This window comes from Solea senegalensis, linkage group LG8 (assembly GCF_019176455.1).
Source record: "Solea senegalensis isolate Sse05_10M linkage group LG8, IFAPA_SoseM_1, whole genome shotgun sequence".
NCBI lineage: Eukaryota > Metazoa > Chordata > Actinopteri > Pleuronectiformes > Soleidae > Solea > Solea senegalensis.
In genome coordinates this window covers 470,087-497,125 of record NC_058028.1, presented here as the reverse complement: position 1 = coordinate 497,125, position 27,039 = coordinate 470,087, and the positions used below count along the sequence as shown (strand labels likewise).

The following is a 27,039-nucleotide window of genomic DNA, read 5'->3' as shown; positions in this document are numbered from 1 at the left end:
ATTTATATTTATATATGTATATGTATATATACACATATGATATGCAATGTAATTAAGCCTGAGTAGAAAAAAAAGCCATTTACAGAAAAAAAAGTTGGGACGCTTTCTAAAAATTAAAAGAAAACTAAAATCTGTCATTTGTTGAATTTTGTTGATTTAACAGATTAGCAGAAACGTTTTCTCCCGACAAACCTAATTCACAAACACATAAAATATAATAGAATGTGACGCTTGTTAAACACTCAGAAAAAGTTGGTAAACTTTGTAAGAATGAAAGGGGTATGAAGGTTCTGGAAGGTTCCACGATTAGCAGAGGTGAGAAAACTGGGTATAAGGGAGAACCTACCAAAAGACATGTGGTACGTTCATCTTAGCAGTCATCTTAGAATCCTATGTCTGTGAGGCTCTTCCAACTTTCCATGTTGGAAATCCAACTAGAGGTGGCTTTCCAGTTTCCAACTACTGATGAGAAACTCGGAAATTCCGACTTTTGACTATAACAGGAACATATCATTAGCCTTTGTAAGCAAGGATGGGTCACACCTCACCATTTTGGGCCAACCTTTGTGAGAGATTTGACACTCAAAAGGAGTCAAAGACGATGTTTATCAGTAAAAGATTTAGGTCTTTCACCATCTGGAGTTCATAATATCATAAAAAGATTCATGAAATCAGAAGAAACCTCAGCGCATTAAGACATCGGCTGAATACACGCTAGCCCTACCGTGATTCATCATATGGTCTCAGGAGAACCTTCAAAAATCTTTGTCACTTCAAGGAATACTTCACCTATTTGCATTTAGCGTTGTATGTTGTCGAGAAATATCTTCATATTTTTTTGTTACGTGCCCACCAGTGACACTTGGTCCTGTTAGTGTAACACTTAGCAAAGTGTGGAATTAGAGTCGCAATTCCGCACATTTTAATCCCACTCGTAAGGGGACGGGACCTCATTCCCAGAATGTAAACAGTGTCCGCCATCTTTGCTAACACTTACGCTAACAGGACCAAGTGTCACTGGTGGGCACGTAACAAAAAAAAGAATGAAGATATTTCTAGACTCAGTGAAAACTGTGGGTGGGAAGCAAAATCTTTCAAAAAATACTACCCCTATTCTAGTAATACAAAGCTAAATGCAAATCGGTGAAGTATTCCTTTAAGACAATCCATCACTGGATTTTAGAAACTGAGTTCTCAGGACCTGAACTCAGTAGAAACACGTCGGGTTCTACTTGCCAAAGACCATCCAGACCAGTGTGTGTGGTGGGTATGGAGGAGCATCAGTGCTCACGGCATGGGTGATCTATGAAGGTACCATATTTATACCGTACGATATTTCAATACTGGAGACACATTATGCTCCTGTCAAGACCAGGAACTCCATGTGGCTTCATAGACATGGAATGTGTGGCTTTGACTAGTCCGCCTGAAGTCCAGAACTGACTCGCGTAAAGCACATCATGAAGAGGAGAATCACTCCCAAATGATTGTAATTTAAAGAAATGGTGCGGTGACCCAGTGGTGAAGTTTCCTCTGTAGTTTCCCAACTTTTTCTGAGTGTGTTGCAGACATCAATGTCCACCCTTTTGTCTGTAAAATAAAAGTTCAAACCTCTTACCAAAATAACACATTTTAGGTTCTATTGAAAGTGTCCCAACTTTTCTTCAAATGGGTAGAATTTAAAACTGTGGAGGAAGTCTGGACTAAAGAGCAGATGTGGAGACGAGTCTCCTCTTTAAGTAAATGTGTGACTATTCACAGCTGGAGTTAGAGCACCTACCCTGAGGCTGAGATCTGGAGCTGTGGGGGCTCTGAGGGCAGCATCTCCTCCTCTGTCCTTCTCTGGGATGGCCTCTGCCCGAAAACATCCCTGCCCTCTGAAGGGGGTGAGGGGGACTGGGAGGGGTAACTGGCTGCGGTGGAGGCGTATGACAAGTGGGCACGATAACTGGGGCTGGGCTGCATGCCGCCCTGGCTCTGAGTGGGGGAGGCGCTCAGGGATGACCTGCGCGAGAAACTGACAGTGGCCGAGGGCTGCCGGCCGATCTCAGGCATCTCCAGAGACCGAGAGGTGCGGAGGATGCTGGGGCGCGGAGGAGGCCGCACCAGAATGTCTGGAGAACCTGGCTGGGTGCTAAGCGGGCTCTGGGAGAGCGGAGAGAGGCGAGAGGGCTGGAGGACGAGCGGCGGGAGGCTGGGGTCTGCCCGGCGCCCCGCCCTCGGGCTGAGCCAGGACTGAGGACTACTACTGGGGGCTGTGCTTGGGCTCCCTGCACGGGCTGCCGGGTCGGGGTAAGGCAACACTGGTACACCCACACCGTGGGACGTGTGTCTGAGCTGGCCGAGACTTTGGGCCTGTTGCATAGCTAAACGCCTAACCGGAGGCCCTGGGGGCCTGTCTCTGCCGGGGGGAGCCACAGGAACCTCCAGCTGCAGGAGTCCAGGGCTTGTTGGATCCTTCAGGGAAGGGAGGTGCAGGCGACTAGGAGGAAGAGAGTGAGGAGGGTAAGGGGGAGGGTCAGGGAGATCCTGGGGGTGATGTAAAGGATGATGAGGTGGGTATATGAAGCGTGGACCCTCCAGACCCAGGAAGGGCAGCTCGTGAGGCTGCCAGCTGTCTGGCGAGTGCGACGGAGGGCTGTGAGTGTGAGACAGAGAGTGGCCAGAGGCAGTGTACTGATGGTGCTCCAGCTCCCCGCTCTCTTCTGGGATTGACGGGTAACCGAAGGGGCCCTCGGCGGTGCCTGGGGGGGAGGACAGAGCGGAGCTACGTGGGCTGATGTCAGGCATATAGAATGGTGGTGGAATCCCTGATTCAGCACGGCTGCCTAGATACCCATAGAACGGGCCCTGGGGGAAGCCCCTGTAGCGGGAGGCCGGGGCCTGCCCCGAGGCGTGAAGAGCACTGCTGTCTGCAAAGCTCATACCTTCCATGGCCCTGTGAAGGCGGGGGCTGTAGGTGGGGGGCTGTGTTGACTCCAGGCTGGAGGATGTTGGAGAGAGCTGGGGCCGCAGCGTGGGCATGATGGGTGGCAGCGGCCCTGGGTCAAAATCGTTCTCCTCGTCAGACTGCCGGAACTCGGGGTACATGTCAGACTCCTCTGCGAAGGGGAAGCCCTGGATGCGGCGCGGTGGCGGGCTGGTATCAACCACAAAGCGGCCGTCAGGGCCACGGCTTATCAGCTCGATAGGTGTGGTGACCTCTGCTTCGTGCTTAGAAACGCTGTATTTCTTGCTGGCTATGGCACGCTTGGTTTTCTTGTAGAAGGAGAGCTCTTTGTCTTTTTCACTCTGAGGGCTGGGCAGCTTCCTGACATAAAGGCCTGGTCCATGGGAACCCTCCGAAGAAAGAGAGCGAGGACGAGATGGAGGGGAGCTCTCTGGACTTATCTTCCCAGATGATAACCTAATGGAAATAAATGCAGAGAAAACAAATTGGCTTGATTTAAAACAAACCCAAAGGAAGCTTGTTAAAAAAGTTATTTAAAAACTATAGAAAAACTTCTTAGGCTGTAACTTAATCAGTATTTCTAAAGGGATAAGTTTGATTTTTTTTTTTTAAGTGTGGCTGTATGAAGTATTGACCATGTACACCGCTGTTTCCAGGGACCAACCTGGGAGGCAGACACTCACATGGCTGCCAGCAGGGAGGGGAAGGAAAAATAGATTTTGACTACTCAACAAAAGGCTCACCTAATAAAAGATATGACTGTATAAATCTTAAGAATATGTTTGTCACTTTCTCTTGTCATTAGGTGGCATTTTATGGCTGGAAAAGGAAGTTTGTAAATGCACCAAAGTCCATAGAGAAAATCAGCGATTTTACATCACAGCACACAGGAGTTGTTGATTCACTGCTGCCTCTGTCAGTAATTTTAAGTGTGTTGTCTTGTGACTTTGGGATTTGAAACCTTTGGATTTACTGTAGTGGCACAAACTTACCAAATAAGAAAGCAATAAATAAGCAGTTCCTGTGTTGCTGCAGTTTAAAAACACAGATTTTCTCTATGGGGTTTGGTGCAGGAGGATGAGTGGTTAGTCAAACTTCAGTTTCCAGCTAGAAAGAGGCTGTCTAAGTGTGAGCAATAAGTGACAAAAATAATCTTAAGATATTGTAGACTTAAGGTGGTGTAAATTTTATGGGAACTGAGGTGCATTGTCAAAAGCCCATACAACCACACTTCAAAAAAAAACTGAAAGATCCCTTTACACTGATCAGTTGACACGATACAAAGCCAATGCACTCTTGTCCACACAGCCATAATGAAGGGTATTATAACAATGACAGCATTTTATGACAGCAGCTAATGAATCAAGCCAGAATGATAGGACGAGAGGAGGAACAATGACGTAACTGGAAAACACTTAACTACTGAACCTTTAATCTTCTTGTCAGCATGAGATCAAATTTCCATATGCTGCACCAAATTATGACGTGAGCGAAATAAAAAAGCAGATGACATCTAACCAGGCCTCAATTTTCTCACACCAGGAGCAGAAGAGTGGACATTTACCGGGTCAGTGAATACATCACGTATATATTTACATTAGGGACCATTCACATGCATCTTCTAAAAAAAGCATAAAAAATGCTTTCTGTCAAATCAGTCGTTGCTAAACAACCGCGACCTGGGAGCTGCTGAGATGACTCTAAAGCTGTAGTGCGTAAATTTTCAAACCTAAATTTATATTTGCTAAGACGAATCTGGTCCACATTTCTGTCCACAAATGCCTGCAACATTCAAACCATTGTAAAATGAGTTGATTAAGTCTCTCACTTCACATGACTCTCTGTTTTCTCAACATAGCTGTGTTTAGATCTCATGTCGCCCACAGACACAAAGTCATTGACTTGTTTTATGCAAAGACAGACAGAGGCAACATTGAGCAGGTGAAGGACAATGGCTGCAAACAGAATATAACTGAAAACACAAAACAGCGTCAACAAAAAGATTCAGAACTAAATTCTTCTTCTTCGTAAGCACTTCTTGTCCCCCCCCCGCCTTTTCTCTGCTGCTGTTTACACACAAACGCTCCCTCAGTCAGGTCTGACAAACCTGTTTCCAAATGAAGGATTCAGCAAATAAATAATGTCACATTGTTTCTGTTTATGAAGATCAAACAGATTCAGAATAATCAACAATCAACAAAAGTTACGCACTGCAGCTTTAATTCACATTAACAGGTAGGACATTTTTGGCACTTAAGGTGGTAAGAGGGGGTTTTTGACACTAAACAAAAAATAATGAGCAAAAAGAAAAAAAAAAGACGCACTGCAGCTTTGAACCAAAAGTGGGGTGATATAAGCCCCACCTGTCAGAAGAACAATAAAATCATACTTTCCATGTTATTATCCTGACCTTAAATTTATATTTTGTTCTCTTGGTTATAGACGTAATTCCCTGGTAATACAGCAAGTAGCAGCGTTGTATTATACATGGCTCTTGAAATTCTATTTGGAAAAGACTAAAAATTATTGTGTGAATGATGTTGGTTGAAAAAGATTTCAGGTAAAAGTGAAATTGCTGTTTATACAGGTGGGACATTTTGGCTTAAGGTGGTGAGAGGGAGTATTAGACACTACAAGAAAATAATAGCGCAGAAATAAAAAAAATTATGCACTGCGGCTTTAAACTAAAAGGTTCCTCGTTTAGTTAGTAATCCAGCAGGGGACACTGTTGTATTATAAGTGGCCTGTGAAATCTATTTGGAAAAGACTAAAAATGATTATCTTTATGATCGGGAATGATTTTGGTTGAAAATAATTTCAAATAAAAGTTTAATTGCTGTTGACACAGGTAGGACATTTTTGGCGCTTAAGGTGGTGAGTGTGAGTATTGGACAAAAACAATAGAGCAAAAACAAAAAAAAAAAAATTAGGAACTGGAGCTTTAGGCAAATAAGTGTGCACATGTGAAAGGCCCCTAAAGAGTGCATATATACAGTGTTGTACTGTTACATGCAACTGAACTGATGCTAATAAAATCCCTGTGGTTTGCATGTGAAAGTGCATGCAACAGGACCAGCGTTTGAATTCGCAAAAAAGAAAGAAAGAATAATCCTTGTCAATAGTCGTTGATCATTTGTGTGCAGTGCATTAATTAACCATGCAGCCGAGCCAGTGCAGTGCAGTGCAGTGCAGCACACTCACAAGGGGCTGGCGGGTGGGGGCATGAAACTGCTCCTGGCAGGCTCGTCCCAGCAGGGCTCTACCCCGGGCAAAGGGGTGAGAGGAGGCCTGCGGTGGGAGACAAACGACACGGGCCTGGTTCACCTTTATCTAAGTCACTATCACTAACTCACAGGTCAGTGTCAACGCCCTGACTCTGCCTGGTAGAGCTGCACCAAACAGTCAAACTGACGTTATTTTTTTTACGGGTACAAATGCGATATGATTCATAACTGATACGACTCATTGTTTTTGCTTCTTATTTTCATGAAACCCACATTTAGAGACGAGTTGGGACACTTTCTAAAAAGGCAATAAACACTCAAAAAATACGAAACAGGAAGTGGATTATTTTCTACCCTTAATGTTTGCACCTGCTACTTGTTACTATCCCCGCCCCTTGGATTTCTGCCAGTTTGTCTATTCAGTTTCTTTGATATCATACCAATATTACATGCTAGATTTTGTATCTTTTCTTGAAAACAGTCTTTGGCACGTATATTCTGACGTTAGCATTACATCACCCCTAAAAAACAGAAATTTGGACTTGTCTGAACCCGTTTCTACTGTCTTTCAGTTCATCTCAGATAAGATTCGGGGGTGGAGCCACTCAGTGGTTAAGACCGGTACCCTGTGTGTGAAAAACATCATGGTCGAAATGGTCGCAAGTTCGACTCCACCCCTGGCTGATTGTACTCAATTCCATTATAAGTCGCTTTGGATAAAAGCTTCTGCTAAATGACATGTAAAAAGATTTGTGTTTGGTGCAGGAAATAATGTCTGTGTTCAAAAAATGAAAAGGGAAAAACGCGTCTCCACAATCCAAAGTGTTAGCTGCTCCAGTTTTCATCCCCTCACCTGTTAACAGTTCACTGTGGAACTTTCCAGAACAAAATTAAACTTTTCAGTCTTCCAAACTATCCCAATTAATTTATTTTATTAATTTTATAACCTCACATGTGCTATTTTCTTGTTCTAAATTTACAAATATACAATCAGATTTGTCAGAGAAAACACTCAAAGTCTTTTCTTTGTGCTCTTATCTGTTGGAAAAAGGTTAAATTCATTCAACAAAAACAGAATTTAGTATTTATTGCATTTTTTTTCAAGTGTACAAACTGTTCTAGATATGGGGTTTGTACCAAATTTAAAAACATTTAATCTTTAATTTGCAGTCTGTCCAATAAGAAAACTTTCATCTTAGTACTATTTTGAATATAATGCATATTTTAATTATTTTGTTAAGTGTGCAGCTCCACGGCCTGAACTATTTGAACAAAAATAGACAAAGGCACCTGATGCTAATGATTTTCCCCCTGAAGTCAAACATTTACTCTGCAATGGGATTTACACAGATTATTGTCACAAATTAGCTCGTTCTGAAGATTTGAAATGCACTTGTACACAGGTAACACACACACACACAGAGACACACACACACACATAGCTGAAACTGTACATTAAATGTGCATCGTTAAACACAGAGAATCATGCAGAAAAGCAGACAGTGTTTGAGGTTAAAGAACACAGATGGATCAGAAATCGATATACACACACACACACACACACACAGAGTTCTGCAGCTTTGGCAAAAAAAATGTCTGAAAAACGCTGACGTGGCTGCTTTTATTAACCGTCATCTGAGACAGAGAGTTTGCTGCTGCACATGATTCTCTACACCATCTGAAAACAACCTCAAACAATTCATATAATAAATATACTAAATAAATAAATACTTGTTCTTCTTTTTACTTCTTCTTTTTCCCTGCGTTCAGACTTGTACCGCCACCCGCTGGTGAAGTGGGATACTACAGGACCCCGACACGCGAGTACACCAGGGTCACGCGGTCATGTGTACACGGAAGTATAACACAGGCTTTAGTGCTCACATCGCACAGACCAATGTCGCAGGTACAGCCTTGGTAAATTGCCACGGGAATTTTTTGTGTTGACCATGATTTTTCTGGTTTCACAAAAAATCATTAAAACTGAAAAGTCTTCCAGGTTTGGTAAACACTGATGTATGAATGTGAATATTTTCTAATCTCGGAATGTCAACATTTTCTAATCTCTGAATGGGTATGTTTTCTAATCTCGGAATGTGAATATTTTCTAATCTCTGTACGCCAACGTTTTCTAATCTTGGAGTATGAACATTTGCTAATCTCTGAACACCAACATTTTCTAATCTCTGAATGTGATATCCAGGTTTGATTCTAAATGTAATCGTTAGTTGCAGCTCTAGATTAAAGGTCACACCTTCAAGCTTGACTAAATGTGTTTTTTTCTTTCTTCTTATGTGTTTCTGATTCATTTTATATCCCATATTGTTATGTTTTTCTATTATTTTTGTTCAAACCAAGCAAACTTCCACAAATTCAATCAGATTCTGAACATTTTCAGGACTTTTTTTTGCTCAGGTGTGTTTATACGGAATATATATATACTGTTTATAATTCCATCATATTGCTTATAGGTTGTGCTGAATAAAAGGATATAAGACGCTCTATGTTGCACATTCTTAGAGCCTAAATGCTCTGAGTGTTAAAATGTGTGTCTCGTTACAGCATTTATATGATTTTTATAAAAGGTGCAGAGAGAGGATGCACAGCAGCAGCAGCAGCAGCAGCAGCAGCAGCGTCCTCAGGTAAACGACAGCAGCAGCTGAGGTTGTCTTTACTTACGGAGACTCGATGCTTTTCCTGAAGTGTGTCACCGACAAGGGAGGATCTGAGAGGACAAAAAATATGCCTTTATTTATAAATAAAAGCCTTTTCTTCTATACAGGATCAGGACAAAGTCAGAAACATGGATGGATGGCGAGAGCGGACGTTACTTTAGAGACTGACCTGGTTTACGTTTGAGTTTGCGCCGGTGTTGTTTATTGACGAAGCACGCCGCCAGAGTGCTGAACAAAACTGCCGCTGCCAGGAAGCAGATGGTCGCCACGACGCCGGCCACCACGGGCCGAGCCAGGCCTTCTTCAGGTAACTCAGCAGGAGGGAAGGGATCTGACAATGTTCGGAAACAAAAGAACAAAAATCTGTTTTCATTTCTGTATGCAAAAGAAACACATTATTTACTATTTGATTCAGAAAATGTCAACTCCATAAAAAAGAAGAAATTTAACTCATCAATTAAGAAACATACACGTAAACATAAACGATTCCACCAGAAATGTATGTTTTACAACGAAAGGAATTTCTTTGATTAAGAAAAATAGTGCAGAATTAAAATTTTGCAAAATAAATTCATAAGTTTATTCAGAAAGTCTTTTTTGAAAAATTATCTTGTTAATTCAGAAAAACTCTTTTGTGTTAATTTTACTGTGAAGAAACGTAAACTGACCAGTGCTGGACACGCCCACCACGTTGCTGCTCTCACTGATCAGGTCGTCCATGACGGCCATGACTCGAAACTCATACCAGGAGTCCTGTCCACACACATGTGATAAATTAAAGTTATAGCATCACAAAAACTGGTCAGGCTGGTGAAAACGTGGATTCACTGACCTGAACGAGGTCTTTGGCGATGAGCTCGGTCTCCGTGGACGAGATCAGGTCGTCCAGAACCTCCCACCTCTCCCCGAGACGAAACTCCATGATGTAGCGGTCGACGGGTGACGAGTGGTTGGCCGGCGGGAGCCATGTGAGTAGGACACCGTGCTGCGTGCGATTGGCTGTGAGGCACCGTGGTGGAGTAAGAAGCACCAGTGGTTCTGGGGTACCGAGAGGAGAACCTGAGGAACCCAATTGAAATTCATCCAGGCTATTATTACATATTCAAGAGCAGTTTCCCAAACTTTCCATAGACCTTACTTTCAGAAGAAACAAGTAACCAACCAAGAAGTAACTACTGGTACCGAGAGGAGAACCTAAGGAACCCAAATGAAACATCAAGTAGGTCATTGTATCTTCAAGAGCAGAGTTTCTCAAACTTTCCATAGACCTTACTTTCAGAAGAAACAAGTAACCAACGAACCAACCAGAAGATAAGAATTACTATCGGGAAAATTAGCTCCTACATTTTTATCGACCTTATTTTCCGCACAAACATGTAAGTTGACATCCGTCATTATTTTTGTGCGAGACTTCCAATTTGGCGATTCTGGTTAGTAGCTAGCTAGCTTTACACGGCAGCAGGACAACAACTTTAAACGATAAAATGACTTCTAGAAAAACAGGTATTGTACGTGTGTGAGTCGCTATGACAGTTGGTTTAAGCGAAAGACTTTAATGGAACAGGATGGGAATATGGACACGAAGCGCTGTACGAACTTTTTGTATCTATGTGTATGGAAACGCTACTGAAGCACTGTAGAGTCTCTATGTCTGTTTTTAAAAATTAAAAAAAAAAAAATAAAGCTACAGAATATTATCCCGTACCAGAGAAGTACAAATAACAAATTTGTACAAATAATTAGTGCGTATTAACTAATTTACGGCTATATCTGTAAAACCTAATATTTGGTTAATGAATAATTTCCAAGAAATGTTCTGGTAAATTAGAAAAAAAACCTAGTTTTATTTTAAACATAAACACATAAATCTATTTAGCAAATTTACTTGGGGACCCGAAAATATTCCCCCGCGACCCATCTGTTGATCCCAGTCCCAGTGTTTGGGAACCCGCCGTTGGGAACACGCCTTTGTCCTTTCTGCAAATTCAGTCACACACTCTCTCTTCTCTCTTTACTGTTTCTCCCAGTTTTGCTGAGTCACCAGTTTTTCACACACACACCTTTAAATTGGGTTTGTGAACACGGCCGAACAAAGACTGAACCGGCGACGCCCTTGAGGCGTGACATGGTTTTAAAACACGCAGGAATCTAAAACATGTTAATCTGTTCCCTTTTTTTAACATTTTTTTTTAAAGCACGTTACTTTGTAGCAGCTTAATTTTAAGATCTCAGACTGATTCCTTTTCCTTTTCCTTTCTCACCACAAACAAACGTGAACAAGTCAAACACAGGTGGCTCAAACACCATGGACAAAGAAAATGCCGTCTCTATTGTCCGTGCTGGTTTTTAAAGGTCCACACCTAAATGGAACGGTGCCATCGTTCACATCGTTAGTTACACTTGTGCTTTTCAAAGTGTTTCTACTCTACAGGTTTTCAACAGGGCGGCGTGTGTTTATTTAAAAGGATTTGTTATATTGTAATTATGTGTTTATTTAAAATTCTGTTTAGTTTGAACTTTGAGCAAAGACACTTAAGCCCATGTTGCAGCATGTGAATGTGAGTGAGTGAGTGTGAGTGAATGAGTGAGTGTGAGGTTGTGGGTTCAATTCCTGGCTCTGCTTGTCTACATGTGTCGTTGAGCAAAGACACACCCATGATGCAGCGTGTGAATGGGTGAAAACTGTAAGGTTAAAGCCGCTCATCAAGACTAGAAAAGCTCTATATAAATACAGACCATAATACCAACTTTTCTTCTTCTTCTGATTTTATTTGGTAGTTAGAGGAAATGTAGTGGAATAAAAGTGAAAGTTGCCAGAAATATAAATAACAAAGTACAGTACAACAGTACAACACTGTACTGCAGCAGTATATATGCCAGGCATGTATGTGGCCCTGTGTGTGTGTGTGAACCCACCTGCAGTGTTGACTGTCACAACTTCACTGAACGGACCGGTGCCCAGTTTGTTCTGCGCCAACACACTGAATTGGTACTCAGTCCCAGGCTCCAGCCCCGGCACCAGCAACCAGGTCTGAGCACCAGAGACCGGCATGGAGTGCCAGTCATGAGGACCGAAGTCTGTTCTCTTTGACCTGATCACCGGAAACAAAACAAAATCAATAAGATTATGATTAAAATATGAGACCGCAAAAAATAGAGAGTAATGGTCTAACACAGAGGTTCCCAAAGCCTGGGTCTGGACCCACAGATGGGTCATGGGAGACTACATTTGGGTCCCCCAAACAAATTTGCTGAATTTTTGCAACCATTTATTACAGATTTATTTATTTGTCCGGCGCCATGTCTTCATGTGTCTTGTCATGTTTTTGAAACCAGACGTTCCTATTGGACGATTCCAGCTCTCATTGACACTGGCGTTCATCCATAAGTGCCATATTTTAACATCTAGTTTCCTTTAAATATGAAATATGTTTAGTGTTTAGTTATACTGTATGTTCATTTTCTCACAGACTTACATTCACAATTAGTTATTTCTGCGACCAGCAGCAGAGTCACCCCCTGGTCTTATACTGGGAAAAAATGCATACATTTTTCATATAAAATCTATGATGATAACTTTTTTCTCGAAATCAAAATAACTGAATTTATTGAGTTCCAAATGTAAGAAATCATTGATTTATTGAAAAATATTCAGATCTTTTAAAATATTTTTTGGTGAAGCGAAGACCACTCACACTGGACCGTACCACACGGAGAAAGTCTGCTCGAAGCCGCCGTCGTAGCCTGGTTCCCAGGACACGTTGGCAGAGGTGGTTGAGGGTAAGACATAGATATTTCCTGGAGCGTGTGGGCTGGTTCCTGAGTGAATTAAACACACACACACACATTTAAAACCTCACAAGTAGCAATTTTCTTATCAGACATTAACACACTTATAATTATTAGTTTTTATCACTCGCAGTAATTAAAGCTACGGATGTGTTAACATTTAAATTATATATATGTATAACTGCTAATTCTGAGTTCAAGTTTTAAAGGCACATTATGTCATTTCTGCTCGGTCAAAACTATAACAGAGGGTTATAGTCTCTCTCTGTGCTCATCTTGCAGGTTGCAGGATCCAGATCCAATTTCGAGGCTGTTATTATTATTATTATTATCATACATTCACCATTATTATTATGCTATAATTAGGGCCCGAGCATGACCTATTGTTCCTGTTGTGATTATTATTTTTCTCCGGTGTTGCGCTCATTTTTGAGGGGGTTAACGTGCATAAAGACTCTTGAAATTTGCCACGGAGGCGAAAAATGTGATACTGGCATAGCACACAATCCCGTTCGTAGCCCTCTCGTTGCTCTCATGATTCCAATTTTGAATGTACTTATAATCACTCCGCCCAGTCAGAAGTCAGAAATGGCTAGTCTACGGATTTGAACAAACTCGTCCTAGCACGTCTGAGCTAGCCGCGTCAAACTCAGCCTATATGTTCTAGACAAGTTAATGATTAAAAGCCATCAAAGGATTTTCTCTACATCAAAAGGCGTGACCTCAGTGCTCCAACAAATTTGACATTGGCGGGAAAACGTCCACATTATTGTTAGCTTAAGGCAGCAAACGTGGATTTTTTTGTTTTTGAGGCACTTTTACCTACCTGAAGATACCATGATACCATGATTAGGCCCAAATTTTCCATTGCTTACAACAACATTGGTCCTCAACCACATTTGACTTGCTAAGGGTTAATGATAATGAAAATATAAAGAAAGACTTTTTAAGCCAACATCCTGTTGTGTGCACTCCCACAGTGGCCACTCGTGTGTGAGCACACGTGTGAGTCAGCCAAAATGGTGACACGATGCTTGGACGAGGAAAGGAAATCATCCCTGTTTGGGTTTTTGGACCGTGCCAAATTTTAAAAAAACTGAGCAGCAGGTCACCTTTGAATGGGACTGTAGTCGAAACACTGTCAGTGACATAATAACGAGTGTGTGGAAGGACAATAAAGACTTATTTCACATTTAAATTGGTCGGGAAAAGTTTTTTGGAAACTTCCTACAATGCTCGTTGAACTGTGACTTAAACCCGTAGCGACTTCTGTGAGTGAACGCTAAAGAACAAAACAAACACACACTGCAGAGTCTGGACCTGCATGACCCTGTCTTTGTCAACACCTCAGCAAATCAGTGTAGGAGTGAAAAAGACGTCCTTGACCGAACAGACACAGGCTGACGTGACAGGATTTTAAAAAGGAGGAGTGGACACACACACACTGTAATGCAACTGTTAAAAGCTATTACAGATATAATCAACTGATATGTTAATGTCGCCGAAGCAGAAATTGGGTCAAAGTAAAGAGTTTGAAGGATAAGAGTCACCTCCTCTGCAGGGGAAGAGAAAACTAACTCAAAAAGAAAGTGGAAAAAAATTTATATATTCACGAAAGACTGTTTTAAATCAACATTAACATCAGCAGTATTTATTTTTCGGCCATGAGCTAGCCTGAGTGAACCCAGCCGAAGCTGCTAGCGATTTGGTTTGACGCTGTTTTGGCTAATTATACATATATATCCCCAGAAAAGGGGAAACAAACAAATGTTTTTGTTTTTCCATTCCAAATAATGATTGTTAGCTATTTTGCCACGCCATTCTACTTGTTGCACATGTCATTCGCCTTGTCTCCTAAAGTAAACATAGTTAATGCCAATTTATATTTCTGTTAACTGTAATCCACGGAAGTATGGACTCCAAACCTGCTTCAACTTCATCCTGTGCTTTAAATTCTTCCGGAATTCCAATCAGATAGATCAGTCATTTAAAATAAGTGGGAATTTGTTCATACCGATAACAAGGATACGCGTGCTGGCAGTGATGCTAGTGACCACATTGGTGGCGACACACTCCCATTCTCCGTGGTCTTCCTTGCCGAGGGACACAAACTGTAAGCTGCCGCTGGGGAGGATGTTGTGCTTACTCCTGCTCGGCTTCCCCACCTTCAATAGACATTTCAACAAAATTTTTCTTAAAAATTTTACTTTACAGTAAAATAATTTTACAAATTTTTCAATATGACAGAAAAGATATTCAATCACTTTACTGCACCTTTCTCCAGGTGATGGATGGTATATCAGGGTCTCCAGAAGCAGCACAGGGGATAACTAGCTCTCTGCCAGCCTCCTGACGATACTCCCCCCCAGGCCTCACGTTAAAGTAAGGGGGATCCTTGATAAACATACATGAAAATGCATCATGAAGGAATGAAGGCAAATTCTTCTGTGCTTAAAGCTGTAGTATGTGACTTTTTTTTAATTCCTTTATTGGTATTTGAGGCAGTGTAGCAAAAATACATAACTTTTAAATGTAGTCAAATGAGCTAACACAGTGCTCTCGATCGCGTGTCACCAGGAGACATTCCCACACTGCATACAGGAAGTGATTTGTTTTATGTCGAGACAGTTGGAGGCAAAGTGAGGTAACAGCAATCAAGAAGGAGTTTGACTGAAAAGTTCACAAAACGATTAAGAAGAGAATTCTACTGCTGACAAAAACCTGATCGTTCAGTAGCTTTTCTTCTCGTCTCTGCCCACCCCAGATCTGCTGCTGTGTACACACAAATGCTGCCTCAGCTTGGTCACAATAAATGCTTTTTTTTTTACTATTTGTCATAATTTTTGATCCATTTTCTTCAGTTTGGCATAGAGCCAGCAGGTGGCAGTGTTGCATTGTAAATGGCCCGTGCAGGTCTAATCAGGAAATACTGAAAATCAATTAGTTTTGTTTTTTAATGATCAGGGCGGGTGCTGAAAAGCTAACTGTTGTTTGATTGCTGTTTATACAGATGGGACATTTTTGGCACTTAAGGTGCCGAGTGGGAGTATTAGACACTACACAAAAAATAATAAAGGAAACAAAAAAATCAATGTCTCTGGTAATCAGTGACTGTATTATCCATCCAAAGTAAGTATTACCATCATGGAGTACATGGAAAATGTTGCATCAAATTTTTTTGGGGGGGGATTAAACCACTTAAAAAATATTTTTTCTAATGATCATGATCATGTATAATGTTTAATTATAGTTTCTAGAACAGTTTTCAGCTAACAAAGTTGTTTGTTATTAATCTTTTTAAAGGTTTCATAGGGGTTAAAAACTCTTAAGTAAAGGGCTGGAAAACATGTCTCTGGGAATAAATACTTTCTTAAACATACAGAAAATGAGACACTGAGACTCAAACATTAGCAGGAGTGTACCTTTAGCACCAAATTGGCAGGGGGGGACATGCCCATGGTACCCAGGGCGTTGTAAGGCACACAGGTGTAGGTGCCCAGGGAGTCTTCTGTGGCCTCCGCCACCCGGATGCTTCCATCTGGCATCAGGCTCCAACCGGGGTACTACGCGAAAAATTAAAACATGACCATTAACACACACTCAGAGAGTCCTGAACGAGAAACCCATTAATGTTTTTAAAAATGAACGAATGACGAGTGAATGATGGCTTTCAAACTGTGGGCTCCCTCTAGTGGTACTTGGAGGAACAGAAATACTTGCTATGTCCAAAGACATACACTATGTAAGCAGACGTGGTTCTAAAGGATTTTGTCCAGCACATGGAGCGCACAAATGCTCAGCAACTGACAAGCAAGAACTCCTGTTAGTATAATTTAGCTGACTCATCTGGGGTTCCTGCTAGCATGACATAGCTAGGAGAGATGCTACAAGGCTGTACATCGAACACTGTGCCTTTTTTTTACCGTATTCAATGGGATGAACTTTAGCTAAACATTTGTTTTATATGATTTTATACGATTTTACGTATTCATGTGCATCTGGGCCAAATGTTCACACTGACCTTCTCGACCCGCAGAGGATAGCCATCTTTCTCCCACTTCACTGATGTCACAGGTGGGTTGGCGTCCACCGGGCAGCGGATGATGCCAGGCAGCTTCCGAGGGACGTAGATGATCGGGGGCATGTTGATCACCCGGGCAGGATCTGGACACCAAAATACAAATGTGAATACAGGACTGTGGTTGATTCTGGATATTTATTTTCTCCCTTAAAACCATATAAAATTGCCTGTATCTGTATTTCCCATCTACCTTTGGTCATTTAATAAAATATCCACCTTCCACTAGGTGTCTCTCAGTCAAAAACAGCAACAAAAACATTGTTTTATGACTGTTATTGGTATGTAATTGTATTGGATATTTAGTTTTTTTAAAATACTAGTATGACTTTACTGGGAGTGACTCTAAAACAATGATATGAGCTCAGTCAGGGTTAGTGTTCATACTTTTTTTTTCAATGTCAAGCACCTTTTAAGCACTTTCAAGGTTAATTTTTATGATTTTCCAGGACCGTACAGCTGTTAATACGACGAAAGAATTTCCCGCAAGTGATTAATAAAGTATATTCTATTCTATTCTATTCTATTCTAATAAAAAAGATTTTATACACATTTAGCGATTAATACACTTTTGCCTAAAACAGAAGTCCGTCATTAATAAGCGACCAAACCCTGCGATCTGCTGGGATTACCAGACTCACCGAGTTAACTAAAACATAACTAGGGCTGCAACTAATGATTATTTTCATAATCGATTAATCTGTTGATTATTTCCTTGATGTATCCATTTATTGCTTGGTCCGAAACATGTCAGATTTAGCTGACTCATCTGGGGTTCCTGCTAGCATGACATAGCCAGGAGACATGCTACAAGCTAAAGGCTGTAAAAGCTGTGCTCAGACTCAATCAATAAATTATTTTATAAATTACACATGAATAACAGTTTTAAAGGATACAGTTTCAGAAAGATTTCAAGAACAGATAGCTAATCTTTTAACATAATTTAAAGGATCTCATCTGGGGTTCCTTGCTAGCATGATATAGTAAGGAGACATGCTACAAGCTAAAGGCTGTTGAACAGAGCAAAGAAACCAGAAACGATTCACATTTAAGAAGCTGAAAACGGTTTTATAGAGAGTTGTTCTGTTGTTTTACAGTTTATTTTTATAGTTTGGTTTCAGGTCTCATGTTTCTACATCCTCCTGAGAACCAAAGGGAAAAAGTGTCTTCCAATTTTCTTGTTTTTGTATGATTGATAATGATAATCCTGGACACATGTTTTCTTTTTTGGTATGTCTTGTTTATTTATCTCTGATGTACAGCTGTTATTAAAGTGCTTTATCAATTCATACCAGCAGGTGATTATTCAAGTGCATAATCAAGTATAACTATTTCCTTTTATCTTCATCTTCTATAAAATCAAAATAAAATCACCTAAATTTCACACAGTGGAACCTTTAAAGGAGACTGAAAGTGTGTATTTTGTCCCAGAGACGTATTTATTCCTTCATGTAGTGAACCAACTACAGTTTTTTCACCTGGCAGTCTCACAGATTTGTCACTTTCCCAGCATTTCATCTGAAAATCAAGCACTTTCAAGGATTTCAAGCACCTGCAGAGTCAGTCTTTGCAGGAATTGTCCAGGATGCCGGTTTTTCCTTCTGGTCTGCTCAGTCTGTAGCCAGTGATGAAATCAGTGCCTGCAGTGCTGTGAAATCCCACAGCTCTCCCTCCCTCCCTCCCTCTCTCCCTCCCTCTCTCATACCGTAGCACAGTAATCAATGACCAGCAGCAACTTGGGAGAAAATTAGCTCAACGTGCGCACATACGGCTGATGGTGGAGCGAGCGGGAGAGAGAGCAGCTGATGAGAACAGGGAGGTCAGCGTTTCAAATGTTGGAAGAGACAGAGAGGGAGAAAGAATGAGACGAGGGAGGGGAAAGATGGAGACTGAGAGACAAGGCCCTGTATCCATGTTTGAGCGTGGGAATGAGGCTGAAGAGTCAGATAATAATTCAATCATGGAGAGAGAGAGAGAGAGAGAGAGAGAGTTCTGTCTGCCACGTCTGACCTTGAAATTGTGGATAGGTTACATTGCATGGTGGCGACAGAGCAGCAGCAGCAGCAGTATGGAGGCTGCTGTGTTATCTGCTGCTGCTGCTGCTGCTGCTCCTCCTCCTTCACCACCCCCTCCCCTCCACTCCACTCCACTCCTGTTGCCACGGTAACACTTACACTGAACAGTCAGGTAGGCCGATGCTGAGGGCGAGATGCCGAGGCTGTTGCTCGGGCTGCAGGTGTACTTCCCAGCATCCTCGGGTTTGACCCGGTAGATGAGGAGGGTGCCGTCGATGAGGATGCGCACTCGCAGCTTCAGGTCACTGCAGGAAGATCAGAGGTTTTATTTAATTTTATTTTATTTCATTTCATTTTATCTAATTTAATTTTTCATTTTATTTTATTTTGTCACAGCATGAGGACATTGAGTTGCAGTAGCGTGCCATAAGAGGGCGGCAGAGAGTCAGAAGTGCAGGCTGCTGCAGCTTTGAGGAAGGAACTGTCATGGTCGCCCCAAAAACCAAAAAACAGTGCTGCCTTCTTCTTCGTCCTCTCTGCCCCTTCAAACCGTTTAAAATCAAGCACAGCCACAATGAAAGCTCATATTCTGTTTGTTTTATTTTGTAATGGAGCTGCTCTTAAAATAAAAATCACAGTTTTACCCAAATAAATCATCGAAATACACGTATGAATCACATGTGGGCAGAATGAAATGACAACAAAATGGCTGATGAACAGAAATCCTAATGTTTTAAACTGGCACTTTGTTGACTGAATGCATTCTCTAGCCCCCCCTTACCCTTAATCTAACCCTAAAACCAGGTCTTAATGCATCACAGGAGATTTTTTTGGGGTCCCCTCAATCTAATTTGTAAAATTTTCCCAACCTTAAAGATTTACATATGTATGTTTTAAATCAGTGGTTCCCAAACACTGGGTCTGGGACCCAGCAGATGGGTCGTGGGAGATTTTTTTGGGGTCCCCCAAAACTAATTTGGTAAACTTTTGCAACCTTTTAATTAAAGATTTATATTTGTATGTCTTAAATCAGTGTTTCCCAAACTTTCTAGATGGTGACCCACTTTTTAAAGATCGCAACGTAGATCACGACAAGAGCAAATTTGTGCTAAATGTAGCGACTGATTTGCAGACATGACTAATCTTAACTAATTTTAATTCAAACCATAACCACAACTCTAATCTTAGTCTAATCTTAGCCTAAACTTTACTAGTTCCTCGGAAATTTGAGGTTTTGCCTAATTGGGACCAGGTCTGGACAGGTCAGTGTTTGTGACAGAAAAAAAGGTCCTAGAGAGATTACAAATACAACCCAATAAGTAACCCTAAAACCAGGTCTTAACCCTGAAAAAGCCCTTTAAAGCTCATGACAAAAAAGATGACAAGAACACACACACACACTCACAAACTAGTTTTCATATCTTAATGAGGACACATCATAGACAGAATACATTCTTTAACCCCTTACCTTAACCTAACCTCAATTCTAACCCTAAAACCAGGTCTTAATCCTGAAAATTGTCCTCACAAAGACAGATTTGTCTGTTTTTTGGACCTCACAAAGACATAAACACAAGAACACACACACACACACACACACACACAGAGACAGTTACAGGAGCACAGAATGAGTTTGATCATAACTTTACTTCTTGAAGTAGACGTTGTCCTCCTCCCAGTACCAGGTGTAGGTCAGGTTGCCAGGATACGCCTCCGCTTGGCAGGTGAAGAGTGCATTCTGGGAAATGTTGACGGTGGCATTTTCTGGCGGTGACACGATGTATGGAGGTCCTGAGAGAGACGGGAGAAACTTTAGTTTGCATTCATAAACTTCATAATACGGCATATTTTTAACACACAGGTATCACATGCTACTAATCCGGTGGTCCCCAAATACTGGGTTGGGGACCCTTAGACGGGTCGCAGGATTTATTTTTGGGTCCAAAAAACAAATCTGTAGAATTTTTTCAAAAATTTGGAGTTAAGATTTATATTTGTATGTTTTAAATCAGTCCGTCCCAAACACTGGGCCGGGGACCCGCAGATGGGTCACAGGAGATTATTTTGGGGTCCCCCAAACTAATTTGTTAAACTTTTGCAACCTTTTAATTAAAGATTTATATTTGTATGTCTTAAATCAGTGTTTCCCAAACTTTCTAGATGGTGATCCACTTTTTAATGATCGCAATGTAGATCACGACGAGAGCAAATTTGTGCTAAATGTAGCAACTCATTTAAATAAATATCTGTATGAATGAATCATTTTCCAATGTTCAATAAATTCATTAAAACATAATTTTATCAAGTAAATTGTTTCACAAACTTTCAAACAAAATTGGTACAAGAAAATGTGCATTTACTGTATATGTGGATGAGAGTAATTAATACTGTCAGTTCCCAAAAAAGAATTGCGAACTATTCTAATGATTAATCAGTTTGAGAAATTTTCTTTCAAGATTAAAACAAGTTTTCTGATTTTTCAGCTTCTTAAATGTGAATATTTTCTGGTTTCTTTGCTCCAAGTGACAAAGAAATCATTAAAACTGAATCATTTTAGTTTATGGACAAAACAAGACATTTGAGAACATTATCATTTCCAGGTTTCCACAAAACAAATACGAAAATAATGAATTACTTGCAGCTCGTCTGCTTCCACTGTAGGAATGTTACTTTCTCTGCGACCGCGAGCACGACTCCATGTTATTTACAATACATCACGGCGGTGTGACGTCGCCGACAGTTCCAGCATCGCGAGTCTTCTGCGTGTTTCACATTGTTAACCTTTTCACCCCCGCGAACGTTTCTCTCAATAAAACAGCAGAAGCCATGAAAGGTAAGCTGTCTTTTATGAGCAGCCACAGACACAAGACTCCTGCTTATTTTCCTCCCAGCGTGCATTGCTTTACACAGCACTCCTGTGTGTGCGTGTGTATGTGTGTGTGTGTATTTTTATCTTCATGAGGAACAAGAAAAAGAAAAAAAACACACACAAGCCAAAGGAAGCGAGGACATTTTAGGAAAGTGAGTACATTTAAGGGGCTTTTTTTAAGGGTTAAGACCTAGTTTTAGTGTAAAGATCCATTTAAACGTGTACATTTTTGTCCCAACAGTTATCGCCGTCACTGTCCTACTTTCCTCTGTGTGACATTTGCGTCGGTATGGACGTTTAGGACGTCAAGAAGAAGGACATGCCTGCAAACGCGCCTGGAGTTAAGCTGCTGCTGCTGCCACCTTGTGGTAATACATTGGTTTTGCACGTGTGTGTTTGTATGTATATCTACAGTATGTAAGGATAGGAAGGTAAGGTAAGGAATAGAGGACATTTAAGGTTTTTTTTTAAGGGTTAAGACCTAGTTTTAGTGTAAAGATCCATTTAAATGTGTACATTTTTGTCCGTTTTACGTCCCTAACCTTATCTGTCCTACTTTGAATTAGATTAAACTAGAGGAGATTGGAGTAGGGTGTAATAGAGTAAATTAGACTGGATTACATTAGAGTAGGGTGTAGCAGAGTAAATTAGACTGGATTAGATTAGATTAGAGTAGGGTGGAGTAGAGTAAATTAGACTGGATTAGAATAGATTAAAGTAGGGCGGAGTAGAGTCAATTAGACTGAATTAGATGATTAGATTAGAGTAGGGTTTTTAAATTAACTTTAGGTTTAGGCTAAGAGACTAGAGAGTTTGTGTCGAATTTTAGGTGCATCTCTTTTTACAGTCTATCATTGTTTTATTGTTAAAATATGTTAAAAAGAAATGATAAATTGAGAAGATTTCACCAAGGTATACTATATTTAAATAGATTTATTGTACATTAAAATAGAATCATAATGAAAAAACTAATAAAAACACTGCAAAATAAAGATAAAAAAAAATCCCAGTTACCATGGTTAAGGTAAGGGTAAGGGTCTATGGAATGCTTAATGTCTATGATATGTCCTCACTAAGACATGAAAACAAGTCTGTGTGTGTGTGTCTCACTCACACAACAATTAAAAACAGATCACCAGAGTGAGACTCAAGGCTCCGACTAACAAATGTGTTTGTTATTGCTCTGGGTTTTAATCATTTTCATATTTAATTTTATTTTTTTATGCCAATATTCAAACAAACTCAACATCAGGAAAGTCATTTCGTTTTTCTGCTTTGTCTCACTCTGGATTTCTAATGTGTCGTTGATTCACAGAGGTTTAATGAAAACAAAGAATAAAAAAGTTCATATTTAACACAGTCTAATATGAACAGAAAAATAAAAAACTTTAAAAACATATTCAGAAAATCACAATGACGTGTGTGTGTGTGTGTGTGTTGTACAAAGTAGACTTCGCCATTACGCTGATGATCCTCTTGTTTATTTCAATCACAGGTTATCTGTAAGCCGTCGCTCACCTGTCACCACATGCTTATTTAATTCCAGATAATATCATTTTGAATGGCTGGAAATAGTATTATTAATTATTTAACCATTAATAGACGGTCAGCACTGCATGCAGCCACGGCGAGCTCGGCGAAATCTGCCGAGTCATGACGCAGTACAATACTACATATGCTATAGTACAGACTGTTTGTCTGAGTTTGACTGTTTGTCTGAGTTTTCCAAGGAACATTTCCTCTACTTTTTTATTTCATCCATTTACGATTAAGTATGGAAGCATATTGCATTCACCTAAAATAATTTTTTAAAAGGCTCTGTTTTTACAAGATTTTTTGTCGGGTCTGTTTTTACGAGATTTTATTTTTAGGTCTGTTTTTACGAGATTTTATTTTAAGGTCTGTTTTTACGAGATTTTATTTTAAGGTCTGTTTTTACGAGATTTTATTTTAAGGTCTGTTTTTATGAGATTTTTTTCAGGTCCGGTTTTCGGGGGGAAAACATTGTCTGTTTTTACAAGATTTTATTTTTAGGTCTGTTTTTACGAGATTTTATTTTAAGGTCTGTTTTTACGAGATTTTTTTCAGGTCTGTTTTTAGGGGGGAAAAAAAGGGGTCTGCTTTTACGAGATTTTTTGGGGGAGTCTCTTTTTACAAAAAAAAATTCAGGGTCTGTTTTTACAAGATTTTTCGGGTCTGTTTTTACGAGATTTTTTTCTAGCCTGTTTTAACGAGAGATTTACCTAAAGTTATTAGCATTTAAGAGATTCCCTTTATGTGTGTAGCCGTAGCTAATTCATTTATAGTCCTTGTGTCGGTTTAGGCTTTTAAAATATAAACAAATACTGAGACAAATGATCCAGAAAAGAAGATGATGAAATGAGGACGATGAAGAACAGGATATGAAATAAAGGCAAAGTCAGTTATTTAAATCACAGTTTCTATAGATTTTCCTTTTTGTTTGAGTCATACAAACTCGATAATTTTTCAACATTATAAGGCAACAATTTTACCCAGTTTCGGTTTAAAGTTTGGGAAAAAAATCAGTTTCTCGAACCGTCGGAGGAAAATCGTGGAATGGAAACAACTTGTGCGTGAACTGTGGGACAGTTGTTTGATTAACAGACGGACAGATGTGTTTACGGATAGATAATGTGTGTGTGTGTGTGTGTGTGGAGCTTCATGTGGACGACGGAGGTTAAAAACTGACTCCAGAGTCGACACAAAGACCACATTGACCTACTTCTCTGGCTCCAGTATGAAAAGACAAGCTGGAAGCACTCGCCGCTTTCTAAAAAGTGCAGTTTTATTTATTTATTTCTACAATATCTCGGGTGCCCGGAGAAGCAGGCGTGTCACGACAGCATCTGAGTCTCCAGTGAAAATATTTGTTTTTTAATATAAAAGGAGGCTGAATGTGAAAAAAAACCAAAAAGGGTTATTTATGTCATCTTGAGGATTGTATTTATCAATTTCACTTGATTTTAGCCAGTATTTATACAGATACTGATACAGGGTAACAGATCTTCTCATCCAAATCTACTGCATTTCAAAATAGTCTCACAGTCTTGTTTGGAAACTGCACCACAGCAACATATTTTTACACCTTTTCAAATGTTTCTAAATATTTGTTTCCTCTTTCATGTTTGTATAGTTTCATGTGTGTGAATGTTAAAACCAGTGTGAAATTATGTATTATATTAAATGCAATAACATCTGTTTTATGTATTAACGGTCAGTTTTTACGAGATTTTATTTCAGGGTCTGTTTTTACGAGATTTTTTTTCGGGTCTGTATTATTATATTATTATATTAAATGCAACAACATCTGTTTCATGCATTAACTTTTTTAAATATACATATTTTTAACCGTTGCTTTGACAAGATTGACGAGACGGCCTTCAGTTAAGGATGAGAATATTGTACGCATGTAATTATTACATTTTTTACAGATTATTTGTGTTACTTTAATGGTTTTATATTATATCTAAATGATATATCATATATCATTTATATATGAATAAATAAGATAGGTAAGCTATCTGTATCAGAAAATACTGGCTTTATAATGAATTTTCAAGATCCGCCGATGACCACAACATGAGGCTAAATAAACTGATACCTCAGTCACTTCTATGCTGGCGCCCTCTACTGTACAACTACTATATTTTTAACATTTCTTTATTTTGCTCAATGGAGTGAATTTATATCTACTGATTGTGAAAAATATTGTGTTCATTTCACTGCAAAAAACATTGTTGCGTGTGCGTATTGACTTGTGTAAAGTCCTAGACACACGAGAGTGCGACGCTGGGATTAAACACTGTTGAGGTAAAACTCAGTTAAAAACTCCCTGCAGCCTCTGAGCCTCTGCTCTATCAGGAGACTGAGAGACGTGAGAGGAGGCTGCTATCACGACCATCTATCTGATCTGTGTCTAACACAGTCTGCTTAATGGACCAGAGAGAGGGAGAGAGAGGGAGAGAGAGAGGTTTTCTCACACATACACACACACAAACTCACAGCCGCTCCAGACTGAGATATCGACGAACTGATACAGACACAAAAGCTGCGTTACATGCTTCAGTCCACCACAGTGTTACAGCACTTTACACTGGAACGCCACAGACAGAGCAGCGACTCACGCTTACTTTCATCATAATCTAATAATCTGCGAATCCACGAATCAATCGTTTGGTCAAGAAAATGTTTAAAAAAAAGGTTGATCAGTGAACAGTCTTTGGAACTATAAGTAACATTTGGAACTAAAAGTAGAATTTGGAACTATAAGTAAAATTTGGAACTATAAGTAGAATTTGAAAATATAAGTAGATTTTGGAACTGTAAGTAAAATTTGGAACTATACATAGATTTTGACACTGTAAGTAAAATTTGGAACTATAAGTAGATTTTGTAAATATAAGTAGATTTTGGAACTGTAAGTAAAATTTGGAACTATACATAGATTTTGGAACTGTAAGTAAAATTTGGAACTCTAAGTAGATTTTGTAAATATAAGTAGATTTTGGACTGTAAGTAAAATTTGGAACTCTAAGTAGATTTTGTAAATATAAGTAGATTTTGGAACTGTAAGTAAAATTTGGAACTATAAGTAGATTTTGGAAATATAAGTAGAATTTAAAACTATAAGTAGTCTTTGGAACTATAAGTAACATTTGGAACTAAAAGTAGAATTTGGAACTATAAGTAAAATTTGGAACTATAAGTAGAATTTGAAAATATAAGTAGCGCAATTTTGGAACTGTAAGTAAAATTTGGAACTATACATAGATTTTGACACTGTAGTAAAATTTGGAACTATAAGTAGATTTTGTAAATATAAGTAGATTTTGGAACTGTAAGTAAAATTTGGAACTATACATAGATTTTGGAACTGTAAGTAAAATTTGGAACTCTAAGTAGATTTTGTAAATATAAGTAGATTTTGGACTGTAAGTAAAATTTGGAACTCTAAGTAGATTTTGTAAATATAAGTAGATTTTGGAACTGTAAGTAAAATTTGGAACTATAAGTAGATTTTGTAAATATAAGTAGATTTTGGAACTGTAAGTAAAATTTGGAACTCTAAGTAGATTTTGTAAATATAAGTAGATTTTGGACTGTAAGTAAAATTTGGAACTCTAAGTAGATTTTGTAAATATAAGTAGATTTTGGAACTGTAAGTAAAATTTGGAACTATAAGTAGATTTTGTAAATATAAGTAGACTTTGGAACTGTAAGTAACATTTGGAACTACAAGCACTTGGACTCAATAAGCCCTATTGAGTCCAAATGCTGCTTTGAAGTATGAGCTTTAAAACCTAAACTAACTTAAACTAACTAACTTAACTTATCTGCTCTGGCATTTCTTCATTACTGTACTTAAGTACAACATTCACATATCTGTACTTTACTTTGTTATTTATATTTCTAGCAACT

At 39.5% G+C, this 27,039-nt stretch overlaps 1 protein-coding gene across 1 annotated transcript in view; it reads right to left on the bottom strand.

Moving 5' to 3' along the window:
* Positions 1 to 1,040: 1,040 nt before the first annotated feature.
* The window catches only part of igsf9ba (immunoglobulin superfamily, member 9Ba), a 65,596-nt gene continuing 39,597 nt past the window's right edge, over positions 1,041 to 27,039 (bottom strand). Inside the window, exons 6-18 of the mRNA XM_044031250.1 lie at positions 20,381 to 20,522; positions 18,891 to 19,036; positions 16,660 to 16,802; positions 16,061 to 16,201; positions 14,913 to 15,032; positions 14,653 to 14,803; positions 12,545 to 12,668; positions 11,766 to 11,941; positions 9,682 to 9,908; positions 9,518 to 9,602; positions 9,019 to 9,180; positions 8,854 to 8,899; positions 1,041 to 3,406 (exon numbers count right to left, since the gene is read on the bottom strand). Coding sequence (XP_043887185.1) covers positions 1,777 to 3,406; positions 8,854 to 8,899; positions 9,019 to 9,180; positions 9,518 to 9,602; positions 9,682 to 9,908; positions 11,766 to 11,941; positions 12,545 to 12,668; positions 14,653 to 14,803; positions 14,913 to 15,032; positions 16,061 to 16,201; positions 16,660 to 16,802; positions 18,891 to 19,036; positions 20,381 to 20,522 — 3,293 coding nt within the window. The 3' untranslated portion in view covers positions 1,041 to 1,776. The remainder of the gene's footprint in view (positions 3,407 to 8,853; positions 8,900 to 9,018; positions 9,181 to 9,517; positions 9,603 to 9,681; positions 9,909 to 11,765; positions 11,942 to 12,544; positions 12,669 to 14,652; positions 14,804 to 14,912; positions 15,033 to 16,060; positions 16,202 to 16,659; positions 16,803 to 18,890; positions 19,037 to 20,380; positions 20,523 to 27,039) is intronic.